Here is an 18,119-nt window from a genome sequence, read left to right as displayed (position 1 = left end):
CCAAAGTCAGGTTCCTTGAAAATGGAAAAAAAGATAACCATGATGACTAATTGATGCCTATGAATCCAAAGTCTTCAAAAAAAAAAAAAAACAAACCTGTTTTCTTTTTTAAAAAAATGTTTGTTTTCATAATTTTTGATCCCCAGTTACTGTTTCGGTCTTACTCTCCATCGACAAACAGAACTTAGTTGCCACATTTGCTGCCTTTATACTTAAAGACCACCAGGAAATACAGCCCTACTTCTCAAAAAGAAAAGGCCACAAAAAAACAAGTCTTTCCCCCTAAGGCTTTAAAATCCCATTTATCAAACCTATCCTTTGGCCCCATTGTATAAGACAGTGGCCCCTTTGTTCTGCTGTGTATAGATGCCACGTAAACCACCTCCCAGTGCCAAGCTAACAGTCATTTTAGACACTACAAGAGACTGGCTGCAATAGAGAGATTGACCTTTCACCAAACAAAGAAACTACATCATGCATCCAGTATGGCTTCCATGGCAAACTTAGATGTCTCACTTACTCCAAAAATAAATGATTTTAGGTTGCTAACCTGTGCTTAAGAATGCATGCAAATAAAAAATGCAATATTCAACAAAGTAATTTCTTTCCCCCTACACCCAGGTGCAAACCCTTCTAGAATATATTCCTTGGTAGGGAGGTGTGGATTCAAATTCCTTTATTTGGAACCTTCAGTATTCCTTCATGTTTGGATTCTTTTTGATGATTTACCTATTTTACAGAAAGAAGAATTTAGAAGTATTTTCCCTTAATATTCCATTGTACATCAAATTCATTGTACACTGGTCTCTCAATAGACTGGGTCCTGGCTCTTTGAGAGTAACCCTCCTCCCTAACGTGACTACTTATAGAAGTCTTACTCACAACTTTGAAGTTCTGGAAGAAATCAGGAGCAGAACATTTTGGTTTGTGGGAGACAGGAGGTGCTGCTTTGTGGTTTCTTATGCTTTAGGAGCCAGCAAAACTATATAGATCTTAACAAACAGTAATATGCATATATTTGCTAAGTACTTAACTCAGCAGCCAATAAACTCATACCTTCCCACGAATACCTCCCAAGAGTGTAGATGTCTATGTTGCCCAATGATTCCACGGTATTTTTTAAAGAACAGGTCCCTTTAGATGTATTCACCATTGCCTGATGGATGTTAATTTTTCAGTTGCAGCAAAGAGAAGTATACACGTTTTTAAGATAAGGGTCAAAGGGTAATTTGGGCTTCCTAGCTACATTTTTTTAGTAAAAAACAAAAGAATTCTACATTTTTAAAATTACAATTCATCTCTAGCGCAGTATGAGCATGAAGCTGGGGGTTCAGTTACCTGGATTTCCTCAATGCTGTGGACAATGAACATGTCTTGTAGGTCCTCCATGGCACCTTCCATCCAATTGTTGAAAGGAGCCGCTCTCTTGGCAAACTCCAAGTGAAGCTGATCAATGGTTTCTAGCAATTTCTCAGTTCTCTGGAGGTAAGTTAAATAGAAGTGTTACCACGGATGAATAAAAAAATTCTCTCCGAAGACAATCAACCTATTATCTGACATTGTGTTAATCACAACGCGCTCATCACTAGCATGTATATACACAAGATCAGCCAGTGTTCATGATTAGACTGAGCCCAGCAAGTCCCTCAAGTGGCTTCTGAATCAAAAAAGGATTTAATAACATCCTGAGTAGCCTTGTTTTCAAAGGAGAGTCCTCTGCTCCATGCTACTTTTCTGAAAACTGAGAATCCGTAGGGGGGATATAGTAACTTGCTTTCAGCTAACATAGTACCCTTTAATGTTAGCTCTGATTCCCTAACTACGCTAGGTAACAACACTCAACACACCGTCCTCACTTTATAGACAACAGTGTGCAGAGAAGATGCACGCCTTTCCCAGAATTCACCTACCTAAGTGAAGACACAGAACTACAGTTTAATGTTCTCAAATCCTCATTCAGGATCTAACACAGAGCTCTTCTCGGCCTTTCTGGCCACATGGAAGCAGATGGCTTCGAGCCACAGAGAACACTGTACTTGTTTCATGGGGCAGAGATGCTGGGGGCAGACAGGGAAAGCACCCCCTATCTATAAGTCTTCCGTCCTTACTCATTTTTTTTCTCCTGTTCTAAAGTGTTTGTGGTGGGGGCAGTCTCTGTTTCATGCATGGTCCTTTTTCTCTCACTTCCTTTCTTTAGGAGACTATGTAACAGCCATTTGGCATCTAGGAAGCTGGATGTCATGTATTTTAAAAGTGAAAAGACTCAGAAAAAAACTGGCCATTGCCTCCTTCCTTCGCATTATAGGAGTCTTCCATGGTGAGAGACAACGGGTACAGCTAAATACTAGCCACTTTCTGCTGCTTATCCAAGTCTTATACTTGACTAAGGCCAAGTTCATCCTGGATCTTTTCATATCCCTTTTTCTTTCAACGTTTGCTGCCATTTTGCCTTTGCCTGGCAACATGTGAAGTTCTTCCTGATTCTCCAAGTCAATATACTCTTTATAGAGGGCCCTTTGGAAATTCACTATAATCACTACCTGATACAAAATGGGTTAATACCCTAATCTTATTAGCTCTGGATTTCTTTTTTTTTTAATTCAAAAGTATGCATCACTGAAAAAAAAAAAAAAGCATGCTTCACTGAAGGAAAAAAAAAAGCATGCTTCATTGAAAAAAAAAAAAGCATGCTTCCCCACTCTATGGATAAATTATGGGACAAAGCTACCAACTTTGCATTTCACGCTTTCTCCTATTTTTCACATTCTCTGTGGCAGCTCCTTTCACGAGACAACCTGTTTTGTTTTAGACGCGGCATGCCACAGAAAAACAGGGAAGATTAGTAACAAGGACTTCATTCAAGAGCCTCTGTGAAAAGATCTCATGTCAACAGGTGGCTGACGGGATGTCAGGTCACCAGGGCTTCACCTCCAGGGCCTCCCTCTTCTTCTGAGTAAGCGTTCCCAGTCTGTCCCACTGGTCACAGATCTTCTGACACCGATCGTTGATGTTCACGGCGTCGTGATAGTCCAGTTCACTGCGGGAAGTGAAAATGAAGATGAACTCTCCCTGATGTTATGAGGAAAACAGACACGGGCTCAAAATAAACTTATTTTTTTTTTTTTTTAAAGATCTGACAGAAAAATGGCAGGGTATTTCAGGGTTTTGTCAACTGTCACCAAGGCAAACATGATCATTAGTCTTTGACAGATTCCAGGAAGAATAAGTAAAACTCTTGCTGGTCCAACAGTTTTCTACACAGACAGAAATGCTGTCTCCTCAGTGCCCCAAGCTGACTTCAATCTGGTCCAGCCCCAGAGTATTATTTTTAAGTGGCAGTGTACCTGTAAACAAAGCCAACCACCTGACCTGGAGGACAGTCCTGTGGGCCGCCTGAAGCCACAGCGACTGGGACAGCAAAGTGAGTCAAGGGGGAGGGAGGTGTCAGCTTGCACCCCCTTGTGTCCTTGGTTCCCCTCAAAAGGCACTGGGCTTCAGGGCTGGGGTGGAGTGCCACGTCCAGAAAGGACGCTGTGGCTTCATCTAGCACTGCAGGGACCTTGAAAAACTAGCAGACCAGAGAGCCCTTCCTCTTCTGGACAGAACTTCTGACTTGTCTAATGTCCCTGGTGTGACAGCAAGAACAATACGGTTTCTTACAAAGTAACCCCTCTTCCCCACCAGCCCAGTCTATGCATCCTACTGGGGTCTTTGTAAGGTAAACTTAGCATTCAAACAAATTCCCAACTAGAAGGTTCACCTCATATCTCTGGGGATAAAAGGTTAAGATGAAAGCAAGACTCACAGACGTTCAGAGACTTCTTTGCAAACAGTCCAAGGCAAACTTTAAGGAACCCCCGTTCCCCCCCCCCCCCACCCTTAACCCCCCCCCCCCCCCCCCCCCCCCGTCCCGCCCACCCACCTACTAAATCCATTTCCCCGAGGCTTAAGTTTCTTTCTTTCTTTCTTCTTTCAACTTTAAATCAAGACAATGGTTGCCCACCACGTGCTTTTCTTTTCCTCTTAAATAATATTAACTTGTCCGGTCCTGAATATTATTGCTTCTGCTACTGAATAAAGGGCGCACTCCGTGGTTGTGAGCTGAGGGTTCTTGCTGGGGGTAAAGCCTGTTCAGCTTACAAGCAGCTTTCTACATACATATAACCCTTCATGCAACTGAGACGTTTTTTTCAGTGAAACAAAAAACAAAACATACCAGCAATCTGCACAGCCTTGAATACAAAGTCAAAAAGGCTACGGCTCTTCAAAATGCAAATATCACGGAGAATAAAGACTTCAAGAATAAAAACCACCACCTGAGATCCTTCCATGGATCCACAATGGAGACACGAATGCTCACTTCCCCATCATTACCTTTAGGGGTATATCCATTTCTCATTTTTCTAATTCATAGAAAGTTCACACAAAGAGTTCTACAAATACCTGCTCTCAAGGAGTGAGGGTTTGCGTAACTGTACATACTGGTTTTCCTGCACTTTGAGAGCTGCACGAGCACTTTGATTTATTACTTTAGGAAAGGTAAAAAGGACAAGGAAGGAATACATTGAGATGAACGCAGATTTAAATTTTGTATGTGGTGCCTCTTTGGACAGTGTGAAGAAATTGACACTGGGGATACCAGGAAGAACAATACAAAATTACTCCTTAAATTTTATGGGCAACACTTAAAACCATTCCGGATTACTCAAGGGAGAAGTTACAGAGCATTAAATAGCGTGAGTTTCTTTCCTCCCTTATTTTAATTGCAATTGTTAACAAGCAGCCACACACCCAACATTCAAGAAGCATGCTCTTGTAAAGACCACAAATCTAGGGTATAATCTAGTGTACAAATTGGATTCTGAAGATCACAAATGATTAAGAGTTTATTTACCAAGGCAAAAAAATAACAGGATACTCTTAAAAGAGGCCGTATCTGTTAGTTCACGAGTTTGCTCTAGTCAAAAGTGAGAATATGAAAGTTTTAAACTTTAACATAGGAAAATAAATGTTTATTATATGTTTTTAAAACTTATTTTGTGACAGTTATCTTTATGTAATTTTGGCCCTGGAACTTCTGCAGGTATGTCTATGATTACAATGAGGGGGAAGGGAGTTGGGAATGACAGCCGGTACTTATCCAAAGGGGGCAAGGGTCTTTAAAAAGAGGCTTCGAGAGACTGCAGGGAGGTGTCTCCCCAGAGGCGGGCCAGAGCCAGAGGCTGCACCCCGCAACAAGTGGGACCTGAGAACTCCCCCTGGGGCTTACACCAGCCTGGACTCAATCCATGCTGGTCCCTCCCATAAAATAGAAAGCACGCAAATGAAATAGCACGTATTTGATGACACAGAAAAAGTGGGGCCATGGTGTCTCCTCCCCCGAGGTAAGGCAGGCATTTCTATTTGGTGTGTGGATGTCCTGCACCCCGGCCTAGGAGAGGTGGCCTTTCCAAGCTGGACCCCAGTCCTCCACGCTCACTTCTCACCCTCTTGGAAGCAGAGCTGCCTGGGGTGGGGCTGCGGGGTGCTTGTGGATGGGAGGGCACGGGGATCCTAGCCCATCCAGAGAAGCAAAGCTCAAGTCTGTCGAGCTGCTTAGAAACACAGAGGCCTCCAGCTTGGTTCTCCATAAACTGAGTATGGAAACTGCCCTGGAAATGCTCTGGGAAGCTCTCGGGGGATTCCTTCCATTGTACTGCGGCCCGTGGGCTCGGCGGGCAGAGCTGTGCGGCCGCAGGGGAGCACCTGGGCCTGCGAACCCAACAGCACGTACTTGAGTTCCTGCGCGATGGCCGCTATCTGCTCCACGCGGTCCTGGTGCGCCGCCAGGTCGCTCTCAAAGGCCTCGTGTTTCCGCAGCAGGGCCCGGACCTCGGTCAGAGAAGCCGACTCATAGTCCTTCTGCAGCAAGATCTGTTCTTTGCCTGCAAGGGTTGCAGAAGGGAATACGAACACTCTGATGGCCCACATCAGCTTCCTGGCACCTGCAAAGTTCTCAGTGATGCTTATGATTCCAAAGAACCAGGAGAAGGGGGTAAACACGGTGGTGCTGTTACCATCAGTTTCCGGGCTGTAACTGTGCTAACGTTGCCTGAGTCCCTCTGTGTTCTAAAAGCTCGTGTCCAGGGCGCCTGGGTGGCTCAGTCGGTTAAGCATCTGCCTTCGGCTCAAGTCATGATCCCAGGGTCCTGGGATCGAGCCCCGCATCGGGCTCCCCGCTCGGCAGGAAGCCTGCTTCTCCCTCTCCCACTCCCCCTGCTTGTGTTCCCTCTCTCTCTCTGACAAATAAATAAATAAAATCTTAAAAAAATAAAAATAAAAGCTCGTGTCGACACATAAAGGGGGGAAGCATGCTGAGTCCAGGTGAAATAACAGATCTGCATTCTGCATAATCCTGAGTAACAAGTATCTGATTTTCCAGTGTGTGATGCTCAGTTAATAATTATTAGTTCACAAGAATTACCTGGGATAGTTAGACAAGACACCTGTACTCTACCAGCCTGCCCTCAGTTGAACCTTGACCCCAAACCTTTTTGTTGGAAAGCTTTATTTTCTGTGGTTAAATACAGGCTGTGTTTTTTTTCCTGACAATACTAGAAGTTTCTCTCTCTGAACCTCCACCTATTTCCCCACAAATATTTCTTAAATCAAGCAACTGCTGTGGTTGTAGATGGACTCACGTTTATTCCCTGGTTGATGACCTTTAAGACTTTAATTCTATAAAGCTTGAAATGGAAGACAAATGTTCACACGTTTAACAACGACGACACAGCACTTCCTATGCACCAGATACGGATTTAAAAACTTTATATTGTGAACTCATTAAATCTTCATCAAAAGCCTCTGTTGGAGGTATTATTGGTATTCCACTCTGAATGGAATTTTTTTTTTAATTTATTTATTTGAGACAGAGAGATAGAGAGAGAGAGAGTAGGAGCAGTGGGGAGAGGCAGAGGGAGAGGGAGAAGCAGACTCCCCGCTGAGCAGGGAGCCTGATGCGGGGCTCAATCCCAGGACCTGCAGATCATGACCTGAGCCGAAAACAGACACTTAATGACTGAGCCACCCAGGCGCCCCTGGTATTCCACTTTGAAGAGGACACTGAGGCACTGAGAGATTAGGAGCTCATCCAAAGCGCATAGCTAGAAGTGTCAGAGCTGGGACTCCAACCTGCCTGGCTCCAGGCCCATGCCTCTCACCCTCTTGCTGGGCAACATCAACGATCAGACACCAAAGCAAAAGGGAACCAAAGGATGAGGGGAACGTCTCTGACCTTTCTCAAAATAGATGATGTGATGGGGAGAATGTTATGTTCCTCTACCTCAGCAAAGAGCAGACAGCCAAAAAAAAAATTATATATATATATATATATGATCATAGTATCACGGCTATGGAAAGAGATATGGTTGCAAGGATTGAAAGTAGATGAATCTAAGTGAAATAAGGAAGCTCAGACTGTAGAAAATGGTCCCTTGCATTCCTCCTTCCAAGCAGATTTTCTCCATGGGAAATTCTGTTGCTTCACGGCATGTAATAAACATGCTAGCAGCAGAAGCTAGCTTCTGGGCCCAGGCTGTGTGACCGACAGGGAATAAACAGATCCTTGTGGATCGAATGGAACAAAAGTGGGGGAAGACAGAGGGAGGCCAAGACTTATGTAAGTAAGTGTGGGAAGAATGCATTTCGAGTGCCATTTTGTGAAAAAGTACATTATCTGCTCCGCTAGAAAAGAAGTCTCCCCACCCACCTCCTGAAGAAACCCAGGCCTGGGACAGCAGTGTGGAGAGGGGCGGGGACACCTGCCCACAGGGTCACTGACGGAGTGTGTAGAGGCCGCACACTGTGGCTCTGCCCACAGCTGGACCTGGATTTTCCGGGAACCCAACCCCAGGCTACTGCACTTGCCGTAAGCCCACGTCTCGTGCGTCGAAGCCTTCTGCCTGAACTTCTCCGCTAGGTGCTCCACGCGCTCCAGCCTCCGTATCTCGTTCAGCAGCCACTCCTCGTAGCCCTTCTCCGCCTGCTCTAGCCTCTGCCAGGCGCCGGCAATGTCCTGGGGGCGTTCAAGGACAAGCAAAGACAGGTTTGTTAACCTGCGGGCCCCAGCTTTTCTACAAATCCCCTCTCTGCCACAAGTCTGACCGGTTTTCTTTTGTGTTTTCTTCTTCTTGCTTCCCCCTCATCCAGCCCCCAAATAACCACTCTGCTGTTTTGGCTTTCAAAGGTTTTACTTACCGCCTGGCCTTTTTTAAAACTAACATGGTTGTTCTCACCAGCCAATAAATGCCTGATACTTGTCCAGATGTGGACAAAGGCTTACAGGGCTTTAATTTTCTGGCTTGAAAAAGATGACGCCTCTAAGTGACTCAATTCAAATCAGACTGGGCTCAACCAGCCAGCCCGCCATCAACAACCATTTCCTGGACGCTAGCAAGAGAATTTTATAGAAGAATAAATGATACCTATAAGGTTCCCTGCCCCTGAGTAGCTTGCATGACTGCTGGGGGAGAAAGAAGAAATAAGTACAGTTGACCTTGAACAACACGGGGCTTAGGAGCGCCAACCTCCCACACAGATGAAAGTCAATGTACAAACCCTGACTCCCCCAAAACTTAACTACTAACAGCCTACTATTGACCAGAGGCCTCACCGGTAATGTAGACAGTTGATTAACACATTTTGTACGTCATATGTGTTATATACTGTATTCTCACACTAAAGAAAATGTTATTAAGAAAATCAAAAGGAAAATACATCTACAGTACTGTCCTGTATTTATTGAAAAAAAACCCATGTGTAAGTGGAACCGTGCAGTTCAAATTCGTGCTGAGGGTCAACTATGATTAAACAAGGTCACTGCAGAGAATGATCGGCTCTGAAGTAAAAACTAAACGGGGTCAGGTGATGCTGAGAGCCCAGTGTGGGGGGTTCCTTCAGGTTGGTCACTTGGAGAAGACGCGTCTGAGGAGGTGGCATGTGAGCCAAGTACCTCAGTGACAGAAAAACCCAGTTACGTGAAGAGGTGGGAGTGAGCGCTGAGGCCTGAGGGGGGCTGGTCCCGTGTGGGGGGGGGGCAGGTGAGGCCACGCGGGAGTGAGGGGTGCAGCAGCAAAGACCCATCCGCAGGGGGTGGAGGGGGTCAGATCACATGGGATCCTCTAGGCCAGGTTCATGAACCTGGATCTTAGTCTAAATACTCTGGGAAGTCACAAGAGGGTTTTGAGAAGGGGAGACACACTCTGGTTTCCATTTTAAAGAGCCCAGCTGCACCTGGGTGGCTCAGTTGGTTAAGCGACTGCCTTCGGCTCAGGTCATGATCCCGGAGTCCTGGGATCGAGTCCCACATCGGACTCCCGGCTTGGCGGGAAGCCTGCTTCTCCCTCTGACCCTATCCCCTCTCATGCTGTTTCTCTTGCTCTCTCTCTCTCTCTCTCTCAAATAAATAAATAAATAAATCTTTAAAAAAAATTTAAAAAAAATAAAAAATAAAAAGAGCCCAGCTGCTGCTGTGGAGATAGTGAATTTTAGGGGCCAGTGAGAGGGGCATTGCGGGGTGCAAGGAGAGAGAGAAAGAGAGAGAGAGAGGTGGCTCAGCAGATAGCAATGGCCATGCAGGTGGAGCACAGAGCACAGATTCAAGATAGAATCTGGATGCCAAGCCAACGGGACTGCTGAAGAACTGCACACAAGAAGGTGACGGAAAGGAAGAAGCCAGGATGCCACCTGGGCTTGGGGCGTCCGTAACTTAGGGATGGTGATGCCACTTGCTAAGACAAGCATGAAACAGAGGGCCTCGGGGATAGGTCAGGTCTGAAATGCTCTGAGACGTCCACACAGATACATGAACCTGGAACTGGGGGAAAAGTCCGAGCTGGAGATGCACAGCTGGGGAGGCACTGGCCTTCAAGTGGTGAGGAAAGCCACCAGCCAGGGGGAGATCCCCTGGGAGGTACAGGGCAGAGGGTCAGCACCACGCCCGGGAGAGGTCCTCCCACGGACTGGGGTGGCGGTGGGGGGCGAAGCTCTGCACCGTGTGTGGAAGGACCCGTGGGGTGGGAAGGAAACGGTGAGGTCGAGAGTAGAAGGAGTTTCAAGGAGGCAGCGTGGATAACAGCGTGGTTAAAAGGGTCAAAGCGGCAGAGAATATGGAAATGAAAGTGACAGCGGAATGTCACCACAGGGGGCCTCTGAGCCCAACGGGAACGGTCTCCGGAGGGGACAAGCCAGGTGGCTGCAGGGTGAAGAGTAAAAGGAGTAAAGGAGCAGTGAGGGGCTAAGAAGGGATGCCACCAGCGACTCCTGGAGGTTCTGCAAAAAGGGCAGCCGAGGGCCAGCACTGTGCTACGAGGAGCAGAGGAGGTGGCAAGGTTTGCGATTCTCGAGTCCCAGGTGCGGGTGCCAGTGACTCTGGAGAGCAAGGAAGCCAACCATGCGGGGAGGGAGACCCACGCAGCACGAGGCCCTGGAAACGTGACCGCGTCCTAAGCGCAGGTTAGAGAGGGCACGTGATGCAGGTGCCAGAAGGTCCAGCGGGAAGACACGGCCAGGTCATGGGAGGGCAGGGGAGGCGGTAAAGGCCGCTCTGGGCGGGGCACCACCCCAGGAGCAACTGGGGCCAAGAACCGCACACTGGTGGGGAAAAAACATCCCGAATGACACGGTTACAGGGCCCACATCCTAACCATTCGCTGAAAGAACCTGTGGCCTTCTGGGCAGCCCGTCAGAGAGGAGACTTCGGAAACAAACCGGGTCCAGGGGCAGGCACTCACCGACACCATCTTGCCCTCGGAGGGCATGAAGGCGGGCCGGTTGCTGATCCGCAGCTTGGTCTGCAGCGTGTTGAAGTTGATCTCCAGCTGACACTTCTCCTGCACCTTGGGCGGCTTGTGCTTGCGCCGGTAGTCCCGGAAGTCCTCCAGCTTCTTCTGCATGGCCTGCATGGTCTTCTCGGGGGTCCGGTTCTCCAGCCAGGGGATCGTGCGGCGAATCCATTCCAACAGCTGCTCCCAAAACACACAAATACTGCTGGAGACGCCAGCAAACCCCCCCCCCCCCCCCCCCCCCGAAAAACAGAAGAACCCGACAATTGGAAGGCATTCCACCGAATGTTCCTAAAATGACAGAGTATGAATAGAATACTCTGGACTGAGGGGAGAGGATAAAAAGGCATCTTTATGCACATGCGCTGTGGCATGAATGAAAACTTCAGCGCTGCCCGCCCCCGACCCCACCCCATGGCCATTGGTGATCACCCCCACAGTCCCACATACAGGTCGAAAACTGAAAGTCAGCACGAGTCATGTTTCACAAGAATGTGACATTTACAGGAAACTCAGGGACTAGACATTAGCAGACAAATGCTGGATAGAGCTTTCAAATGAAAAACAAAAACCTGACATGGGATGGAAACTCAGAAAAGAACTGGGTTTAACTTAAAATGTAATTCTATTTCAAATAAGCTCAAATCTCATGAATCTATTGACCAGAAAGATACATTAAATCTGGGACTGACTCAATGCCAAGTTATATTTTAATTTATCATTTTGAGGAAATCCACATGATAGAAGTGAAAATGGTAGTGAATTCCTAAGAATGAAGTATATATGCCCCCTTCTCTCAAATTACGAGCAAGTTGAAAAGCCACTAATAATTGATACTCGTAATTACTTAGAAAATGACAGCAGGTAAGAATAAAAATTCGCTAAAATGGTGATACACCCACAGTCAAAGGGTATGAGGAAGATAAATGAAGGACCAGGGAAGAAAAGGAAGGACAGAACTACTGTCTGTCCTTTGGTCCTGGTCGTGCCTCTACCCTGAAGCTGGTCCCTGGGTTAAACAATGCTGCCAAATCGAATTTTCCCATAGCAGCAATATGAAAACATAAACTCAATATCATCAGATCGGATTACTGTTAACCACTCCTTTGGAAGACTTATTCCAAGTATCCTGACACTTTTCCCAGGACAGACCAAATATCAGGTAAATCAAGTCAGAGCAAAAATCATTTGGTCACAGACATGTGTCACTGTAACTGAGTTCAACCCAGAGAGGGTGGGGTGTGCCGCTCACTCAGCCCATCCCTTGACTGGGGGAAGCAACATGGCAGCAGTGACGAGACTGCTTTGTTGCTGTTTATGCTCTAATCAGAACAGAAAGAAGAGCAACATGGAAAGTGCTATTCTAACCAAGAACCTGGCTGAAGAGCTGCAGAAGGCATCATGGACATTCATGCTCAAACACCTTGGATGGGGGGCTCTGTCCTCCCCACATTTCCCTCTAGATATTCATAGACACGCACACAAGGCCGAGCCGTGTCTCACAACGGGCTGGGCCAGTTCCTGGGACGCTCAGTCGCTGCGTGGAGCAGGGCTTCTGAGTAACGGAGGGACACTAGGTGAGTTGAGTAACCAATGAAGCAGGAAAAAAAAATTAGTAATGCGGTGTCCCCTGGGGGGTGTCCGACCCTGGCAGTGCAGAGCTGAGCATGGAGTCACATACCACGTGTCTGCAAACATGCAAACTACCTCTATGCTTTGGGACAGCTGGGGAGCCCATTGTGATGACTTTTGTGCCAATCAGTATGTTGCTACAAGATGAGCAACCCCCGAGATCAAGTGCATTTTCCCGCTTTGATTCTGTCCGAGATGAAAAATGCAAAGAAAGAAAACACTGACAGCCGGTGTGTCCCCCTCCATGCCTCTCCCTCTGGGTGGGAAGGGACAGGACTGCCGGGCACCCGCTTCCTTTACCTCACTTGCTAGCCTCTCATATTCTTCCATCAGCCTCTCATTCTCTTGATTCACAGCAAGAACCTTACATATCCTGTTAGCCGCTGTCTCGGCCTGTAAAACACAATAGGTAAACAGAACAGCTCCATCGACAGGGATGCGCATGCATAAAACAGAACGTGGTGGGGCAGGAGAGGAAATGAGGAGATGGCGTGCTGATTCAAGGTTGGGGTGGAGGAAGACTGAGGGTATGGCTGTTGAACACCATGAGTCATTTCACACCTTGTTTTACACAGACTTACACGGCAGGCTGAATGTACTGTGGGGAATAATGGGGAGATACCATTAGTCTAGAACGCAAGCTTCGTAAAACATTAAGCAAGTTAGTGACAGAAATATACGGGTCAAGGAAGCCGAAATCCCCCGTCCGTCCACCTGAGCATTCTACTGACCTCGTGACTATGGGGCCAGAACTCTCTAGATAGCATTAGCCTTTGGAAATCAAAGCAAAAAACTAACCGGGTCCTGAATCTATCTTGTCATTGCACCGAGTTCGCTGAAGCCCTCTTGTCCTGAAATGAATACACCAGAACTTGCTAGATGGGATCCTTCCCCAGAGCTAAACCTGCTTTAAGATTTGTGTGACCTCCATGAGACGTCATCGAGGTATACAGAATTCTCGGTTATCATCTTGTGGAGGGGAACTTGGGCCAGGGGTGGCAAAGTGCCCTGAACCACGACCATGTGACGAATTAAGAAGAGCAAGCTGCCCCTCCTGGCCTCCAGCCCTTCCCAAAGCCTTGCCTCCAAAGCCCCGTTTGCAGTTAGCATCATTTGCTGGTGACGGTCGTTGAGAAATCACAGAAATGACACATACTGTGTCCCCCGGCCCCAGTCTATCCGTTTTCTCCAAGTAGATTATGTGAAGGGGCGAGAGACAGGTGAATAAGGAGAAAGCTGAGGGACGTTCTCCCACAATGTATGTCTTAAGAAATGTGAATTTTTCTGAGGTTTTCACATCGTTATCCTTTCACTATTTCAATTCAATTAAGATTAGTCTTGAAAGGTGTTAGAACAAATCACTGAACAGTGAAGGCAGTTTCTAGGCGGAAAGAACAAGGGGCACCGGGAAGGCGCTCATCTGTCCTTGTCAAATCTCCCCATCGCTGTTCAGTGACCGTGGCGCCATTTTCAAGGCACTTTTTTTTTCCTAAAGCACCAGCGTTTCCCACAATTAACTAACGAAATCAAAGCAACATCTTAGAAGGAAGGAAAGATTTAAAAACAAAAACAACACTTCAGGAACTGTCTGAAGTTAAAGCTGTTAAAAAACACGAAGGATTCACAGTTTGGAACTTGGCGTATTAGGTCATCACAACACACTTAAGATTCCAAGGTAAGATGTGAAGCGCACGAACACACACCCACGTACGCGCACGCACACACACGCACACACAACTAAAACCAGTGCAGAAGAACTGCACGGCAGCCCCGATCGACACGTGCTGAATACCTGCTCCGCGCCCGCAAACGCGTGGTAGAAGCAGGAAACGTAAGTCATGATAGCTCTTTCATCGGGTTTGGGAGTGTTCACAATGTCTGAAGGGAGGGAAAAAAATAACACAGAAAACAAACACACATACAGATGAAGAGTAGAAACCAGGGTGAACGGAGGGAAGAACAAATTGGTTTACACCGATCCATTCTCTGTGTGTGTCTGGGGCCCACAATCCTAAAGCTCAGGAAGGCTCTCCACAGCATGGACATGGTTTGTGAACGGAAGGGCTTGAATGACTTGAACCAGCATGTTTTTGTTGTTGTTGTTTTTGGTTTTGTTTTTGTTTTTTAATAATCAAGCTGAGGGCTTTCCGCCTCCCCCGCCCCGTGATGAGCTTCTACAAGTGCAGTCAAGGCATGAATACAGGGACCATGTGCTACGTAGCAGGGCTTATTATCACTTCCTAGTGACTCGTGAGGCCACGTCCGCTCATCTGTTGACCATATCAGGTCCTCTGTCACGGCTGCTCTGAGTGACACGTCTCGCCTTGGGAGTGACATGTTGGGAACACTGGCAGCGCCCCAGGGCCCCCTCTCTCCTGCCCCTTCCCCATCCCACCTTCCTGTAGGCTTTCTGGCTCCTGGGTGGGGCGGTGGGGGGGGGGGGGAAGACTCACTGGAGAGGACGTGGCTTTTAACCTCTTCTGTGCCTACTTACCTTGCCATTTACAGAAATCACCAAGGGTAACAAAACCTCTAAAGAGAAAGACAGACACGGCTTGTACTTATTGTGATTCTTGCTACCGTTTGTATTAGCTGCCGAAACCACCAACGGGAAGAGAAAACAGGACCGTGTGAACACACAACCTTTCTCCTTCCACCTTGGCGACACCACTGTTTGCTGAATTGCTTTTTAACTTTAAACTCGGTTCAGTCACTGGATAAAATGCAGTTAAAAAGAGACCGTGTAATTCCCTAAAGGGTGAAGCCTAGTCATCGGGTTTTCAGAGGGTACGCCTAGAAAGGATGTGGGGTTGTGTCACAGCATGGAATCTTCTGGAAAACAAACATGAACAGCATACTACTGCATGGACAGAAAGTAAGTTTCAAAGAAAACTAGACTAAAAAAGACAAATGACTGTCTCCTCAGAACCAGACAGGTCTCCTTACTCAGAGGAGAGGGGAAAAGAGAAAAACAACTGGGAAAAAAAAATTAAGACACAGAAGGTGAAGGGTGAGTGGTGATTCATGTTTTACATCCTCACCTTCTGTGCACCAGCAAAAGCATGATAGTAACAGGAAACATAAGTCATTATGGCTCTCTCATCGGGTCTGGCAGTGTATACTAAATCTGTGTGGAGAAAAGAAGGTTAACTGCTCGGATGTTCTAGCACCCGCAGGCTTCGGCCAAGTGCTGCCTCGGAGAAGTCAAAGCAATGAATCTCCCCACCGCACCCCTCCCACACTTATGCGGTTAAAACGTTGGCTCCAGTCAAAGAAGTCGGACCTACAAAGTCATTGCTCTCTGTGTACTTTTGAGAATTGACAAAGAGAAGGACACAGCTAATGCAGAAGGGCCCTAAATGGGCAAGGAGGTCACATCCATGGCCAGAATCGGAGTTCTGGAAGCCCACAGGATGCACGTGACAGAACATTCCCTGAGACTTTCTCCCGCTGCAGACACAGAGGGAGTCAACTAAGATCCCTTCTGCGAGTCCACAAAGAACCTACACACCCAGGAACCCAAGCCTGGTGCTCACCTTAAGGAAAGGTTTGTGGAGGAAAATAGAGAAACAACTTCCAAAACCTTTTAAAAAGCACAGCAGATGGTTAAGAGGAGGACAAGTTTCTCCAGTGTTTAATACGGGTAACAGTTCATGGGAGAGTGGCCCAAGGAGCTACTTGAGAATCCCCACTGAGGGTCCAGGCCCCCACACAATGACAGGAATTGAGGTCAACAGCAAGGCTGCGCCGGAGGGACAAGCATTGTGACAGGAGGCAGCCAGCTCAGGACATGGCCGAACCAAGGACATGCTAACACAACGCTGTGGGGGTGATAAGTCCAAGGGCAGGTGTAGCAAGGATACAGAGAGTCACGGGCAGGGAGACCTGCTGGGTAGTCCTGTCGCAGTGAGCCCCACACCCAAGTCAGTCAAGTTCATGATGGACAGAAGATTCCTGTGAGAAATTACACAGAAAATACTATAGTATGTAAGCATTTTTCTGAACCATTTAAAAGGAAATGTGTCACAAGGGAGGAGGAAATGAAGGGAGTACCAGCGTATCTCATTGGCCTGGAAGGATTCACAGGATGGACACATGCCCAGAGCAGGACTCAGGGGCTAAGGAAAAATCTACCGACTAAGAAGTGTGTCAGCAGGCCAGAAGAATATGATGGTGACCCTGAAGTCACCCTCGATTGCAGTGTATTAGGGAGGCATTAATTTACTAAATGTTGTCTGTTTTCTTCTCTCTTTAGTATCCTAGCTATTAATTCGAGTGGGTACACTCTGGGTAGTTATTTACTCTATGGAAAGGTCAAAGGAGATGCCACACAAATGTAAACTTAGCTTAGAGAGGACAGACAGACAAAAAAGGAAAAGGAACTATTTATTCTATGTTGCTACTTCATTATTTTACTGACTCTCTCCCTCTCAAGAGTTTTTGAAAACCATCAACAGATTCGGAGGAGCGTATTCAAGTGTTAATGCCCAATAATACAGGTGTTTGTTAAAATGGTTAAATTAATGAATGGGTAAAATTAGAATCCTACTTTGAAGGTCACTGTTATAAGTTGCACTGTGTCCCTCAAAAAGATATGCTGAAGTCCTAGGTCCCACCCCTGGTAGCTGTGAATGTGACCTCATTTGCAAGTAGGCCTTCGTAGGTAGAATCAAGTTAAGATGCAGTCCTGCTGGGGTAGGGAAGATCCTTAATCTAACATGACTGATGTCCTTATAAGAAAGAGGGAATGAGAAGTAGAGACAGAGAGGAAAGAGTAATGCTACCAGAAGCCAAGGAATGCATGGGGCTTTCTGAAGCTGGAAGAGACAAGGAAGGAACCTCCTCTAGAGGCTTTGGAGGAAGCATGGCCCTGTCAACAGCTTCGTTTCAGACTTACAGCCTACAGAATCATAAGAGAATAAATTCCGTTGCTTCAAGCCACCTAGTTTATGATAATTTATAATACAATCACCAACAATAAGGAGGAACAGAAGATTGACAATTGACTATAATCAAGTTCTTTGCTTTTCCCCAATAATGCCAATTAGGGGAAGAAATGGGCCATGACGGAATAATAGTATTAACAACAAACACACAGCAACGTAAGTTCCTTGAGGGCAGGACCCTACCTTATACATCTCATTCTCTCCCGAAGTACCTAGCAGAAGGTCTTGCTCATGGTAGGCACTCAATCTATGTCTGTTGAGTGGTAAGTGAATCATGAACAAGTGAAATGAATGGATGGTCTCCACATATCTGTGCTTTCTATGGTGTGCGAATTTATCACATATACAGGGCACAAAAGTTATTTAAAACTAGTCCCCAGCATGAGTGATGCTCAGCTGCAAAATACTTAGACGTTCTTTCAGAGCTAACTAAACTAAATTTAATTTAGACCCAAAATGAAACGTGGAAGTTTGAGAGGTACATGGACGCCTAAATGTTCCATATTCTCTATTCCGATTCTCTAACTTCTGGTTGGAAGGAAGGATGTTTTTCCTTGTGGAGTCCTGAGCACTTCACAAGAAGATTTATTTGCTAAGCCTGTCTCCATGTGGTAAGAAAAATAACAGCGTGTTGTTACAAAAATAAAAATAGTAAGTTTTTCTTTGCAGATCACAAACTAAAGCATTCTGTTTCTTTGCCAAAGCTGAACCTTTTACCAAA

At 46.5% G+C, this 18,119-nt stretch overlaps 1 protein-coding gene across 1 annotated transcript in view; it reads right to left on the bottom strand.

Annotated features, from left to right (window-relative positions):
• ACTN2 (actinin alpha 2) overlaps positions 1 to 18,119 on the bottom strand; it is a 67,056-nt gene that overhangs the window by 11,608 nt on the left and 37,329 nt on the right. Inside the window, exons 8-14 of the mRNA XM_035008524.1 lie at positions 14,245 to 14,330; positions 12,753 to 12,845; positions 10,770 to 11,000; positions 7,906 to 8,053; positions 5,774 to 5,924; positions 2,929 to 3,037; positions 1,339 to 1,479 (exon numbers count right to left, since the gene is read on the bottom strand). Of these exons, the coding sequence (XP_034864415.1) occupies positions 1,339 to 1,479; positions 2,929 to 3,037; positions 5,774 to 5,924; positions 7,906 to 8,053; positions 10,770 to 11,000; positions 12,753 to 12,845; positions 14,245 to 14,330 (959 nt within the window). The remainder of the gene's footprint in view (positions 1 to 1,338; positions 1,480 to 2,928; positions 3,038 to 5,773; positions 5,925 to 7,905; positions 8,054 to 10,769; positions 11,001 to 12,752; positions 12,846 to 14,244; positions 14,331 to 18,119) is intronic.

Source organism: Mirounga leonina, unplaced genomic scaffold (assembly GCF_011800145.1).
Source record: "Mirounga leonina isolate KUSES-001 unplaced genomic scaffold, KU_Mleo_1.0 Mir_152, whole genome shotgun sequence".
NCBI classification, from domain to species: domain Eukaryota; kingdom Metazoa; phylum Chordata; class Mammalia; order Carnivora; family Phocidae; genus Mirounga; species Mirounga leonina.
Note: the sequence above shows the minus strand (reverse complement) of the source record. Positions and strands in the feature narration are given on the sequence as shown.